Source organism: Microcaecilia unicolor, chromosome 4, assembly GCF_901765095.1.
Source record: "Microcaecilia unicolor chromosome 4, aMicUni1.1, whole genome shotgun sequence".
NCBI lineage: Eukaryota > Metazoa > Chordata > Amphibia > Gymnophiona > Siphonopidae > Microcaecilia > Microcaecilia unicolor.
This window is the reverse complement of record NC_044034.1, coordinates 262161065-262175636: the sequence shown is the minus strand read 5'-3', so window position 1 is coordinate 262175636 and position 14572 is coordinate 262161065. Positions and strand designations below refer to the sequence as shown.

General features: G+C 49.5%; 1 protein-coding gene across 4 annotated transcripts in view; it reads right to left on the bottom strand.

The window, feature by feature from the left end:
- Positions 1-14572, bottom strand: part of CCDC138 (coiled-coil domain containing 138) — a 152036-nt gene that overhangs the window by 43752 nt on the left and 93712 nt on the right. For all 4 annotated transcript variants that reach the window (XM_030201476.1, XM_030201475.1, XM_030201474.1 and 1 more), the window contains exon 11: positions 4143-4259. In XM_030201476.1, the coding sequence (XP_030057336.1) occupies positions 4143-4259 (117 nt within the window). The remainder of the gene's footprint in view (positions 1-4142; positions 4260-14572) is intronic.

The following is a 14572-nucleotide window of genomic DNA, read 5'->3' as shown; positions in this document are numbered from 1 at the left end:
GCTCAGCGCCTTGCGCACTGCTGGGTCCAAGGGAAGGCGCACAGCATAATCCTCAGACATCGGAGTCCAGCGCTGCAGCAGAGAGTGTTGTAGTGGTCTCATATGAGCCCTGCCCAGGGCACTACTTCCATCGTGGCCGTCATAGAGCCCAACAGCTGCACATAGTCCCAAGCCCGAAGAGGAGAGGCTACTAGGAACTGGTCCACCTGAGCCTGAAGCTTGACAATCCGATTGTCTGGCAGGAACACTCTGCCCACTTGGGTGTCGAATCGAACTCCCAGATACTCCAGGGACTGAGTTGGGCGCAGCTGGCTTTTCTCCCAGTTGATGATCCACCCCAGGGAGCTCAAAAGAGCAACCACCCGGTTCACAGCTTTGCCGCACTCTGCATAAGAGGGGGCTCGGATCAACCAGTCGTCCAGATAAGGATGGACTTGTACTCCTTCCTTCCTCAGGAAGGCCGCGATGACCACCATTACTTTGGAGAAGGTCCGCGGAGCAGTAGCCAACCCGAACGGGAGGGCTCTGAACTGGAAGTGTCGGCCCAGGACTGCAAAACGCAGAAAGCATTGATGAGGAGGCCAGATGGGAATATGCAAGTACGCTTCCTTGATGTCCAAGGATGCCAGGTACTCCCCTGCCTTCACTGCCGCTATAACAGAGCGGAGAGTCTCCATGCGAAAGTGCCGAACTTTCAAGGCCCGATTGACCCCTTTGAGGTCGAGGATAGGCCGTACAGAACCTCCTTTCTTTGGTACCACAAAGTAAATGGAGTAACGCCCCTTGCCAAGCTGATTTTCTGGCACCGGAACGACCGCACCCAGGCGGATCAGGTTGTCCAAGGTCTGCTGCACTGCCACAGCTTTGACCGGAGACTTGCAGGGAGAGAGTACAAACCCGTCTCTTAAGGGTCGGCAGAACTCTAGCTTGTAGCCGTCTCTGATGACTTCCAGCACCCAAGCGTCTGAAGTCATTGTGGTCCACTCACCCAGAAACGAGGACAGCCGTCCTCCAATCTGCACTGGGGCGTGGACCAAGGCCCCGTCATTGGGTCCGAGACCCTGGGGGAGGACCGGAGGGAGCACCTCCGGGACGGCGGTCTCTGCGAAAGGAATGCTGCTTGGGGGAGAAGTTCCTCTTGAAGGAAGAGGGGGCAGAAGAGCCCGACCTGCCCGGGCGGTACCGACGGGCTTCCTGAAACCGTCCTCTGGAGGTACCGGGGCGAGAGTACTAGCCCGAGCCCTGACCTCTGGTAACTTCTTGCCCTTAGACGTGCCGAGATCGGTCACGATTTTGTCCAGCTCGACCCCAAAGAGCAGCTTGCCTTTAAAAGGCAATCTAGCCAGGCGGGATTTAGAGGCGTGGTCAGCAGACCAATGCTTCAGCCAAAGCCACCGCCGCGCAGAGATTGTCTGAGCCATGCCCTTAGCTGAGGCCCTCAAGACATCATACAGCAAGTCTGCCAAATAGGCTAAGCCCGATTCCAGGGCCGGCCAATCAGCCCTCAAGGAATGATCCGAGGGGGAAGCCCGCTGCCCCATAGTCAGGCACGCCCTGGCCACATAGGAGCCGCAAACTGAGGCCTGCAAACTTAAAGCAGCCGCCTCAAAGGACGACCGTAAGGCCGCCTCCAATCTTCTGTCTTGGGCGTCCTTTAGGGCCGTGCCACCTTCCACCGGCAATGCCGTTTTCTTAGTCACCGCAGTGATTAAAGAATCCACTGTAGGCCACAGATAGGCCTCACGTTCACTTTCAGGCAAAGGATAGAGGCGGGACATAGCCCTAGCCACTTTAAGGCTCGCTTCCGGGACATCCCATTGAGCCGAAATTAAGGTGTGCATGGCATCATGCACGTGGAAGGTTCTAGGCTGGCGCTTCGTCCCCAGCATAATGGCAGAGCCAACAGGGGCTGAGGGAGAGACGTCCTCCGGAGAGGAAATCTTCAAAATGCCCATGGCCTGCACTAACAGGTTGGGCAAATCCTCTGAGCTAAAGAGCCGCGCTGCAGAGGGGTCATCCTCTCCATCCGAGCAGGGATCCGTCTCCTCCAAGGAATCCGCAAAGGACCGTTGGGAGAACTCAGATACGCTGCCCTCATCTACATTGGAGGAGACAAAGTCCTCCAAGGCCTGGGAATCAACCCGAGGGCGTTTACCTCCGGGGGCCTCAACCTCTTTACCAGACGAGGGAGCATGGGCAGCGTTTTGCATAAGGAAGGCCTGATGCAGCAGCAAAACAAACTCGGGGGAGAAACCCCCCAGACTGTGCACTTCCGCAGCCTGGGCTACAGCCCTAGACGCACCCTCAACCGGCGCTCGCAAGAGCGGGGGAGATACATGCTGCGCATCCAAGATGGCGTCCGGCGCGACACTCCGCGAAGGAGCCGCGCGGGAAGAACGGCGCTTAACTTTAGCAGCTTTTGTGTCGTCGCCCAAATTAAGGGCGTTCATGGCATTAATGTCTCCTACCTCAAGGGCGGCCCAAGAAGAAGCCGTCCGAGCCGCGTGGCCGGCCAAGATGGCGGAGGCGAGCAGCGGGGGATGGGCGTTTATGGCGGGAAAAACCGCCACACCGGAGGAAGGACCGGGACACTCATCGGTCACGAAACTGTCACCCAACAAGGGCGAATCAGACTTCAAGACCCCCGCATCCCCTCTAGAAGCGCCCAAGCGATCCGGGGAGCGACTCTTTGCGCCCTCGCCCTCCGACGCCATAGGCCACGTGGAGATCAATCGGGGAACCCCCTGCCCGCTATAAAAAGGTAAAAATTACCTGCTTTCCGCTCCGAGCTGTAACGACCTGGTGTCCCAGTGAGTAGCTGCAATAAACGTTTAAATAAACGTCGAAATAAACGCATTTAAGGACGTTCAAAATTTTTTTTTTTTTTTTTAAACGGAGCCAGCGGGAGGGGGGAGAAAAGGAGGGACCTGGCGCCACCAGGTTTGCACTTGCTCAAGAAGAGCCCTCAACCCCAGGCACTCAACAAAACCTAAAAATTAGGCTTGGAGGCCTAGCCAGAGCTGCTGCTGTGTGTGACCACCACCTGCTGAGATAGAGAACATACTGGGGAGTTTCCGGCAGCACATGACCACATATAGGGAGGCAAAAGTTTGCTCTCTATCTCCACCTGCTGGTAGATGGACACAACCCACCAGTCTATGGATTGATCAGCATGATGATATGGAAACACCCCTTTGTTAAATGATTTATCTGTTTCTCTATGGTTAGCCTACAGTCAATAGTAATATCTAATATTTTGATCAAACTTTCCAAAATGTAAACTGTATTATCTACTATGAGTGAGATTACTAGAATAGCCATATAATTTGGGATAAAACAAATTCTCTGCCTTTTTATAGGGTTAACGGTTGAAGACATGTTGCTTTTGTACAGTAAACTACTATGAAGCTATCTGTGGCCTTGTGACCTACTCAAAAGCTAATCAAGTGGTAGTGAGATTGAATCAGTATTATTACAACAACAAAAAAAAGAGAGAAAAAAATGAGGCAGGATCTAAAAGTATGGTACAGGATTAGAGTTTCCAGTTCTACAAAATGCAAAAAATACTATAAGAATTAGACATAATTTTCTTCTTTTCACCCTAGACAACTTATGTTGATGACAGAACAGGATCATCCAGGAGGGGTTGGAGAGAGCTCCTTCTAGACCATCACTATTTAATATTCCTAAGTTGCATTTAGGGAAGAGAAAACATTAGCAGAAGTTGTTTTATGAAAGAATAAACTGTATTCCTTGTATATCTTTCAACCAAATATTACCAGACATAATCATGCTTAACTTTTGAGATTAGTTTAAGATAGTAAGGCTTCACATCCCTGCTCAGATGATAACCTGTTCAAAAAGGCATACCCTAACGACACAACCTAAATGCCTCAACCCTGCTACACTACAAGATAAAAGTTCGTACTGGACATAACCTAACCCTTCTTCCTTATAACCCCCAATATGCCTATCACACTTGATCATTACTCTGCCATAACCTCACTTTGTATTTGTTCATACCGGTACTGGCGATCGCCTCTACTTTACTATGTAAGCCACATTGAGCCTGCAAATAGGTGGGAAAATGTGGGATACAAATGTAATAAATAAATAATTACTTATATTATAATGACCATTACCTGTGTCCCACTATCTAGTTGCCTTATAGCCCAGTAAGTAAATTTGACAAAAGGCAAGTGTAGTTTGGAATTTACAAGCGGCATCCACTGTAGCTGTTCAGCCACCATACATAAAAGCTGAAAAATAAGAGGGAAACAGTTAAATAATGGCGATTCTTAATAATAAAGTAACAGTAGATTAACCAAGATTCAGGGCTCGTGATTATTTTGCAGGATAGGGGGAGGGGAGAACATAAGGGGTGGTTGTTGGATAAAGCGAGTGTTTTGTAAGAGATTGGGGGCGGGGGAATTGACTAGTTGGAACAGTTCCTGCAGGTTGCTCTTTTGTAATTTCTTAATAACATGTTTTGAAGTAAAATGGCAGTTTATTTTCTAAAATCTGATACTTTAAAACCCTAGGTCCTACTCAAGTACTTGAATATTCAACCAAAATAATTTAAACACAGACTCAGACTTTGTTTTAAGTCTATTAAGTCATTACAATTAATTTAGAAAAGGTTTTGTCCATAAACAAGGCCTTTAAGAAATACTCATCCAAATCTTGTTGATGCATAATCTATGGAGTCCTACAGGCTTAACCAGGGCCGCCAAGGGAGGGGGGGGGGGGGGGGGCAAGATTCCCCTGGGCCCGCTCCAAGGGGGCCCAGCGCTGGGGTCTCTCTCTGACGGGACCTGGGTGATCACATCCTAACTGGAGCAGGAAAGAGAAAACTCTGGCGCAAGGCCCCACTTAGAGGCTAGGGAGGAGCAGACACAAGGTTTCGGGGCATCTGGTTTGGCTGGCGGGGGTCCCCAGGACTTACCAGCAGAAGTCTTCCTCCAGCGCTGTTCTTCACTCCACTGCATTGCCTGCCCTGAAGCTGCTTTTCCCCTCATGTTGCACATGCTTGGTTTTGATGAAATTGAGCATGTGTGACGTGAGGGGAAAACCAGTTGCGGGGGCAGGGCAGGTAATGCGGCGGAGTGAAGAACAGCGCTGGAGGAAGGCTTCTTCTGCTGGTGGAGGCCTGGAGACCCCTGCCAGCCAAGGTGGAGTTGCGGTAGTGGTGGTGGTGATGGTGGGGGAGGCGGCAGCAGTGGCCCTGCCCTGGGCCTGGCTCAGTCTCTTGTCGGCCCTGACCTTAACTCTTTATCCTTATTATTATCCTATGATAAAAAGAAATAAAAACAACTGCAATATATCATACCAATCCTGAAACTGGGAACAACTAAACATCTATAGTACAATGTGACACAGTTTAGTGGGTTTTTCAGGATCTGATTAGAGAAAATGAATTAAAGCTATCAACTAGTAGTGCTTCTACCTACTAGTAATATGATGAAAATATTTTATTCTATTTCTAAACGAGCACTAACTTGCTTCTGTTCCTTAAAAAACACTTTTCTCCAGGAATAGCTTAATGGTTAGTGCAGTGGGCTAAGATCCTATGGAACTGGGTTCAATTCCTACTACAGCTACTTGTGACCTTGGACAAGTCACTTAACCCTCCATTGCCCACTAGAGACAAAGAAAGTACCTGCATATAATGTGTACAGCACTTCATATGTCTAGTAGTGCTACAGAAAGGATTAGTAGTAATAATAGTAGTAAATTAGCCTAAATTCTATGGTACATCATTCTAGTACACTGGCTTTTTCATTTACCTTGCAGAACTGTTATGTCATTGCTACATTATGAACCTCATTTTAGAAATTATGTATGACTTCAACTTGCAGGTCACCTAGTGGTCAGATGATCGATTCTGGAAAGCCGCAATTTACATGTGGTGATCTACACTACAAGGAAGCAGGGACAGGGCATAGAAAGGGAGTGATTTGGACGGGTCGAAAACACCACTATTTCCCAAGGCATGCAAAAATCTCAACACTCTTGATTTTTTCTCCAGACCAGACTAGATGGATGGGTTATACTCTCCTACCAGTAGGTAGGTGGAGACCGAGAACTACAGAAATGGTGGAGCCTATAAATTAGCTGTGCAGTCCCTCCCAGAGTCAGCCTCCCAGCATGTGGTAGAGATGCAAGCCTGCTCTGGTAGGCTTGGGGATTCCTAGTCCTGGGGGGGGGGGGGGGGGATGTGGAATGTTAATGGGGTCACCAGTGTTTTGTAATCCATTCTGGCTCCTAATGTTTCTGCTTCTCTCCCAGGGCTCCTTCTTGGCTACTGGTTGGGGCTGTGGCCTATAGGAGTCACACTGTGTCCCAGATGTGTCAAACCTGGGTGGCCGGGTCCCCCCCCCCCCCCCACCCAAAAAACCCTCCCTGGTTCCTTGGCCCTGAGGGCTTCCTTTTTGTGCCTCAGCCCCTAGTACTGTCTAGGGGCCTTGAGTGCCTGGGAGGTGACCCTCATCTTTGCTTTGCGTAAAAAAAAAAAAAAAAGAAAAAAAAAGAGCAAAGTCTCTGGTTTGGTAGTGCTACATGGTTTCATTTTGTTTTGTGCTCAGTCAATGTTTCCCCTCAAGATGTTGGCAAAATCTTTCCTTCACAACCTTGAGTAGAAGTTCATAATACAGCTGGCCTCTATATCTGCACCGCAGTTTTGTCACACAGCTCTCTCTGGCATGTTTTCCAATTCTCTTCTGGAAGTTTTGACCATGATTAGGTCCTAACTCCTGCTTGGTAGAGTTTTAATTCAATACACTCCAGCAGCTGTTGATGTGGTGGTTCAACTGTACAATGTTTCATTGCAATTTTTTCTGCCAAAAGATTATGCAGCATTTCCTTATGTGGTTAATTCTGTCTGCAGACAGTTTTGTGCCACAGTCTTTTTTTTTTTATTCTGAGGTAGGGAAGTGGCCTGGATAGCCAGTTTTTTGTGCCTTGGTCAGGATCCCTCAGGTAGGGAAGTGGCCTGGCGAGCCAGTTTTGTGCCTTGATCAGAACAGTCGCTTATGTTAGCTGGTTGGAGAAAGGACCTGGCGGCGTTTCAAGCTACCATAACACGTTGGGTTAAGGAGTGTACTGCTTTGACTTACCTTCTTGGTGGCAGGGTGGTCCCAGATGCACTTAAAACACATTGTACCATAGGGTAGGTAGCTTTGTGGGCAGAGCACTTTGGTACTGTCGCAAGAGATTTATAGAGCAGCAGGCTGATCCTATTTGCATTCCTTTGCTAGGCACTACCGCGTAGATGTTCTCGATCATCAGGGCACGGCTTTTGGGGTTCAGATACTTGAGTAGGGGCTCTGAAGGTCCCACCTTTGATGCTCACTGTTTTGGTACTTCCCATCCTTCTAGGGTGGTCTGGAGGGACTCTACAGAAGGAGAAATTAGACTACTGCTAATTTGCTTTCCTTTAGTTCCTTCCAGACTGGCCTACAACCCACCCATAGTGTTATGATCTGGCCTTCTGTGTTTTTGGTTATCATCTCCGTGAGGAATTTGTTTTGGTGTACTTTCTGAGGGGTACTACCTTTTGGATGGAAGTGTTTCTTTGTTACAAAAAAAACAAAACAAAACCAACAACAAAATAACTTCTTTATATGATAGGGCTCTCTTTGTGGAGAGTACAGAAGGAACCAAAGAACCTTGTACAGCTCGTTTCAGCAGCGGATTCTCTGTGACCATTCTTGCCGTTTGAGGCAGGTTAGGGAAGATTTGTTGGTTCTTATTCTGTTAGTTCTTTCTGCTTGTTACGTTCATACTGACTCTGGGAGGGACTATACAAATAACTTATAGGCTCCAACAGAATTCTGTAGTTCTCAGTCTCCACCCACCTGCTCGTAGGAGTGCATAACTCATCTGTCTAGGCCAATCTGAAGTGACTAAAGGAAAGCAAATCATCAACTAAGGTCTAATTTCTCCTTGACCTTTACATCTAGGTCAAGGAGAAATTAGACCAGTATAGAGGCCAAAGAAGTTTCCCCTAACCCCCCCCCCCCCCCCCAGTATACCATAGGCTAACAAGCACCCCAGCATTAAGGCCCCCCTGATCCTCCTAAGTGCAGCTTTCAAAAAAAATAATATATACATATATATATTTTTATTTTTTGAAAGCTGCACTTAGGAGGATCGGGGTGGGGGGCTTAATGCTGGGGTGCTTGTTATATATATATAAAAGGCACTACTACTATAGGATATGCAGTCCCGCATGTCCTTACACATATTTTACATCTGGCAGAGCCTTTGTAAATACTGTGGGAATTTTCCAAGTTCCAATCCGGATGTCTCAACTCCCCTCACCATCTCCTTTCTAAAGGAAACATTATGTCTTACTTGATAGTTTTTTTTTCCCTTTACTCCCAGCAAATCAGTCCAGAAATTGTGGTTTATGTCCATCGACCAGCAAATGGAGACAAAGTAGCTCTTTGTGATTTACGTCTAAAATATTAAGAACATAAGAATAGCCATACACTGACCACCATTCAATGTTCAGGTAGTACTGATGATTTTAACGACAGGTTACAGATCACTAACTACACATCAGCAATTTCATGATTGAGTTCTTTCAGTACCCCCGGGGGTGTATGCCAACCAGTCCAGGTGATTTATCACTCTTTAACTTGTCAATTTGGCTCAGTATATCTTCCAGGTTTTGAATGATAAAGCAATGGAGCTCATAGGTAGAGGTCAGCAAATGCAGTGCAATAATGTAATACTCGAAGTAAGAAAGCAGTAACAATATCAGTTGGCTCATAGACCAAAGTAGGCGCTTTTGAAGTTGTGTGCAAATTTATGTCTGTAAACCAAGAAACTTAATCCAAATTTATTAGCATGCCAAAGGCATAACAGAACTGAATTAAAGTGTAAAAGAATACCAGTTACATGAAGAGGATGTAGCACTGATTAGACTGAGAGGCAAAAGCACTACAGCATCTCAGAGGCAAGAGAATGAGAGGCTGAAGAACAGACACTATGAGGGTAAGGTACCCTCAAAAATGAGAGGCTGATCCTGCTGCAATAGTGCTCAGGAGAATTATGGCTATGATTGACTGACAGAGAGCTGCAACAGCTAAGCTGAATGCTCAAGACTCTAAGACTGATAGACATTGGGAGCAATAAGACTGAGGTACAGCTCGTGCTGAGAAGCTGAAAAACAGCTTGTAGTGAAAGAGCAAGAACAAGTGGAAACTGAACAGATACTGAGAGAAACTGAAGCATCTGAAAGACTAAAAAGCAGAAGATCAAATACTATGATGATGAAAAGCAGGAGAAACTACCCTGCCATACCAAGAAGGGACAACACAACACACAGTGAAAAGTTCAATCTGAGTAGATTGTGGCACCTAAAGCTGAAACATCCCGAGCACTAACAGGATGAAATAACACGATGTTGTGAGCAGTACCACCTCTGATTCTATTAGAAAAAGTACCCACTGCCAGAAAAAATAAAAAATGTTTTCTATTTTGTGAGGCTAGGGCACTGCTGAAGAAGCCATATAAAGTACAGTTGATTTGTGAGGGCAAAAAATCTGAATCAGCAGGACTGGGGACAGGCAATTCTACAAGGCTAACACACACCTAAATCCATGAGTCTAAGCACAGCCGATGCTGTGGAGCTAAGCACAGCTTATACTGCAAGTGTCTGGTACACCTGATTTTGCAAGGATAAACACAGTTGATTCTACAAGGGAAAACAGAGCCGACTGTTCTTGGCTCAGCATAGCCAAGTCTGTGAATTTAAAGCCCAACTAAAGCGAATGCTACATACCTGTAGAAGGTATTCTCCGAGGACAGCAGGCTGATTGTTCTCACTGATGGGTGACGTCCACGGCAGCCCCTCCAATCGGAACACTTTTCTAGCAAAGTCCTTTGCTAGCCCTCGCGCGCCGATGCGCACCGCGCATGCGCGGCAGTCTTCCCGCCCGAAACCGGCTCATGCCGGCCAGTCTCATATGTAGCAAGACAAAGAGAAGGGAAGACACAACTCCAAAGGGGAGGCGGGTGGGTTTGTGAGAACAATCAGCCTGCTGTCCTCGGAGAATACCTTCTACAGGTATGTAGCATTCGCTTTCTCCGAGGACAAGCAGGCTGCTTGTTCTCACTGATGGGGTATCCCTAGCCCCCAGGCTCACTCAAAACAACCACCAAGGTCAATTGGGTCTCGCAACGGCGAGGACATAACTGAGATTGACCTAAAAAATTTACCAACTAACTGAGAGTGCAGCCTGGAACAGAACAAACATGGGCCTAGGGGGGTGGAGTTGGATTCTAAACCCCGAACAGATTCTGAAGCACTGACTGCCCGAACCGACTGTCGCATCGGGTATCCTGCTGCAGGCAGTAATGAGATGTGAATGTGTGGACAGATGACCACGTCGCAGCTTTGCAAATCTCTTCAATAGTGGCTGACTTCAAGTGGGCTACCGACGCTGCCATGGCTCTAACATTATGAGCCGTGACATGACCCTCAAGAGCCAGCCCAGCCTGGGCGTAAGTGAAGGAAATGCAATCTGCTAGCCAATTGGATATAGTGCGTTTTCCCACAGCCACTCCCCTCCTGTTGGGATCAAAAGAAACAAACAATTGGGCGGACTGTCTGTTGGGCTGTGTCCGCTCCAGATAGAAGGCCAATGCTCTCTTGCAGTCCAATGTGTGCAGCTGACGTTCAGCAGGGCAGGAATGAGGACGGGGAAAGAATGTTGGCAAGACAATTGACTGGTTCAGATGGAACTCCGACACAACCTTTGGCAAGAACTTAGGGTGAGTGCGGAGGACTACTCTGTTATGATGAAATTTGGTGTAAGGGGCCTGGGCTACCAAGGCCTGAAGCTCACTGACTCTACGAGCTGAAGTAACTGCCACCAAGAAAATGACCTTCCAGGTCAAGTACTTCAGATGGCAGGAATTCAGTGGCTCAAAAGGAGGTTTCATCAGCTGGGTGAGAACGACATTGAGATCCCATGACACTGTAGGAGGCTTGACAGGGGGCTTTGACAAAAGCAAACCTCTCATGAAGCGAAAAACTAAAGGCTGTCCTGAGATCGGCTTACCTTCCACACGGTAATGGTATGCACTGATTGCACTAAGGTGAACCCTTACGGAGTTGGTCTTGAGACCAGACTCAGACAAGTGCAGAAGGTATTCAAGCAGGGTCTGTGTAGGACAAGAGCGAGGAGCTAGGGCCTTGCTGTCACACCAGACGGCAAACCTCCTCCATAAAAAGAAGTAACTCCTCTTAGTGGAATCTTTCCTGGAAGCAAGCAAGATACGGGAGACACCCTCTGACAGACCCAAAGAGGCGAAGTCTACGCTCTCAACATCCAGGCCGTGAGAGCCAGAGACTGGAGGCTGGGATGCAGAAGTGCCCCTTCGTCCTGTGTGAGGAGGGTCGGTAAACACTCCAATCTCCACGGTTCTTCGGAGGACAACTCCAGAAGAAGAGGGAACCAGATCTGACGTGGCCAAAACGGAGCAATCAGAATCATGGTGCCTCGGTCTTGCTTGAGTTTCAACAAAGTCTTCCCCACCAGAGGTATGGGAGGATAAGCATACAAGTAGACCTTCCCCCCAGTCCAGGAGGAAGGCATCCGATGCCAGCCTGCCGTGGGCCTGAAGTCTGGAACAGAATTGAGGGACCTTGTGGTTGGCCTGAGATGCAAAGAGATCCACCAAGGGGGTGCCCCACACCTGGAAGATCTGCCGCACTACCCTGGAATTGAGCGACCACTCGTGAGGTTGCATGGTCCTGCTCAACCTGTCGGCCAGACTGTTGTTTACGCCTGCCAGATATGTGGCTTGGAGCAACATGCTGTAACGGCGAGCCCACAGTCACATGCTGACAGCTTCCTGACACAGGGGGCGAGATCCGGTGCCCCCCTGCTTGTTGATGTAATACATGGCAACCTGGTTGTCTGTCTGAATTTGGATAATTTGGTGGGACAGTCGATCTCTGAAAGCCTTCAGAGCGTTCCAGACTGCTCGTAACTCCAGGAGATTGATCTGTAGATTGCGTTCCTGGAGGGACCAGCTTCCTTGGGTGTGAAGCCCATCGACATGAGCTCCCCACCCCAGGAGAGACGCATCCGTAGTCAGCACTTTTTGTGGCTGAGGAATTTGGAAAGGACGTCCCAGAGTCAAATTGGACCAAATCGTCCACCAATACAGGGAGTTGAGAAAACTCGTGGACAGGTGGATCACGTCTTCTAGATCCCCAGCAGCCTGAAACCACTGGGAAGCTAGGGTCCATTGAGCAGATCGCATGTGAAGGCGGGCCATGGGAGTCACATGAACTGTGGAGGCCATGTGGCCCAGCAATCTCAACATCTGCCGAGCTGTGATCTGCTGGGACGCTCGCACCCGCGAGACGAGGGACAACAAGTTGTTGGCTCTCGTCTCTGGGAGATAGGCGCGAGCCGTCCAAGAATCCAGCAGAGCTCCTATGAATTCGAGTCTCTGTACTGGGAGAAGATGGGACTTTGGATAATTTATCACAAACCCCAGTAGCTCCAGGAGGTGAATAATCATCTGCATGGACTGTAGAGCTCCTGCCTCGGATGTGTTCTTCACCAGCCAATCGTCGAGATAGGGGAACACGTGTACTCCCAGCCTGCGAAGCGCCGCTGCTACTACAGCCAAGCACTTCGTGAACACTCTGGGCGCAGAGGCGAGCCCAAAGGGTAGCACACAGTACTGGAAGTGACGTGTGCCCAGCTGAAATCGCAGATACTGTCTGTGAGCTGGCAGTATCGGGATGTGCGTGTAGGCGTCCTTCAAGTCCAGAGAGCATAGCCAATCGTTTTCCTGAATCATGGGGAGAAGGGTGCCCAGGGAAAGCATCCTGAACTTTTCCTTGACCAGATATTTGTTCAGGGCCCTTAGGTCTAGGATGGGACGCATCCCCCCTGTTTTCTTTTCCACAAGGAAGTACCTGGAATAGAATCCCAGCCCTTCTTGCCCGGATGGCACGGGCTCGACCGCATTGGCGCTGAGAAGGGCGGAGAGTTCCTCTGCAAGTATCTGTTTGTGCTGGAAGCTGTAAGATTGAGCTCCCGGTGGGCAATTTGGAGGTTTGGAGGCCAAATTGAGGGTGTATCCTTGCCGGACTATTTGAAGAACCCAACGGTCGGAGGTTATAAGAGGCCACCTTTGGTGAAAAACTTTCAACCTCCCCCTGACCGGCAGATCGCCCAGCACTGACACGTTGATGTCGGCTATGCTCTGCTGGAGCCAGTCAAAAGCTCGCCCGCTGCTTTTGCTGGGGAGCCGTGGAGCCTTGCTGAGGCGCACGCTGCTGAGAGCGAGCGCGCTGGGGCTTAGCCTGGGCCGCAGGCTGTCGAGAAGGAGGATTGTACCTACGCTTACCAGTAGGGAACAGTCTTCCTTCCCCCATAAAAACGTCTACCTGAGGAGGTAGATGCTGAAGGCTGCCGGCGGGAGAACTTGTAGAAAGCGGTATCCCGCTGGTGGAGCTGCTCTACCACCTGTTCGACTTTCTCTCCAATAATATTGTCCGCTCGGCAAGGGGAGTCCGCAATCCGCTGCTGGATCCTATTCTCCAGGTCGGAGGCACGCAGCCATGAGAGTCTGCGCATCACCACACCTTGAGCAGCGGCCCTGGACGCAACATCAAAGGTATCATATACCCCTCTGGCCAGGAATTTTCTGCACGCCTTCAGCTGCCTGACCACCTCCTGAAATGGCTTGGCTTGCTCAGGAGGGAGCTTGTCCACCAAGCCCGCCAACTGCCGCACATTGTTCCGCATATGTATGCTCGTGTAGAGCTGGTAAGACTGGATTTTGGCCACGAGCATAGAAGAATGGTAGGCCTTCCTCCCAAAGGAGTCTAAGGTTCTAGAGTCCTTGCCCGGGGGCGCCAAAGCATGCTCCCTAGAACTCTTAGCCTTCTTTAGGGCCAGATCCACCACACCAGAGTCGTGAGGCAACTGAGTGCGCATCAGCTCTGGGTCCCCATGGATCCGGTACTGGGACTCGATCTTCTTGGGAATGTGGGGATTACTTAGAGACTTGGTCCAGTTCGTCAGCAATGTCTTTTTTAGGACATGATGCATGGGTACTGTGGACGCTTCCTTAGGTGGAGAAGGATAGTCCAAGAGCTCAAACATTTCAGCCCTGGGCTCATCCTCCACAACCACCGGGAAGGGGATGGCCGTAGACATCTCCCGAACAAAGGCCGCAAAAGACAGACTCTCGGGAGCAGAAAGCTGCCTTTCAGGGGAGGGAGTGGGATCAGAAGGAAGGCCATCAGACTCCTCGTCAGAGAAATATCTGATGTCCTCCTCCTCCTCCCACGAGGCCTCACCATCGGTATCAGACACAAGTTCATGAACCTGTGTCTGAAGCCGTGCCTGGCTCCACTCCGTGGAAACACGGCCACGGTGGGAGCGTTGAGAGGTAGACTCCCTCGCCAGCACAGGCGAAGCTCCCTCCGCCGATGTCGTCGGGGAGCCTTCCTGGGAGGCGACCACAGTCGGTACCGCAAGCGGCACCGATGCTGGAGGCCTCACCCCGGGCAAGGGGCCAGCCGGCGCCT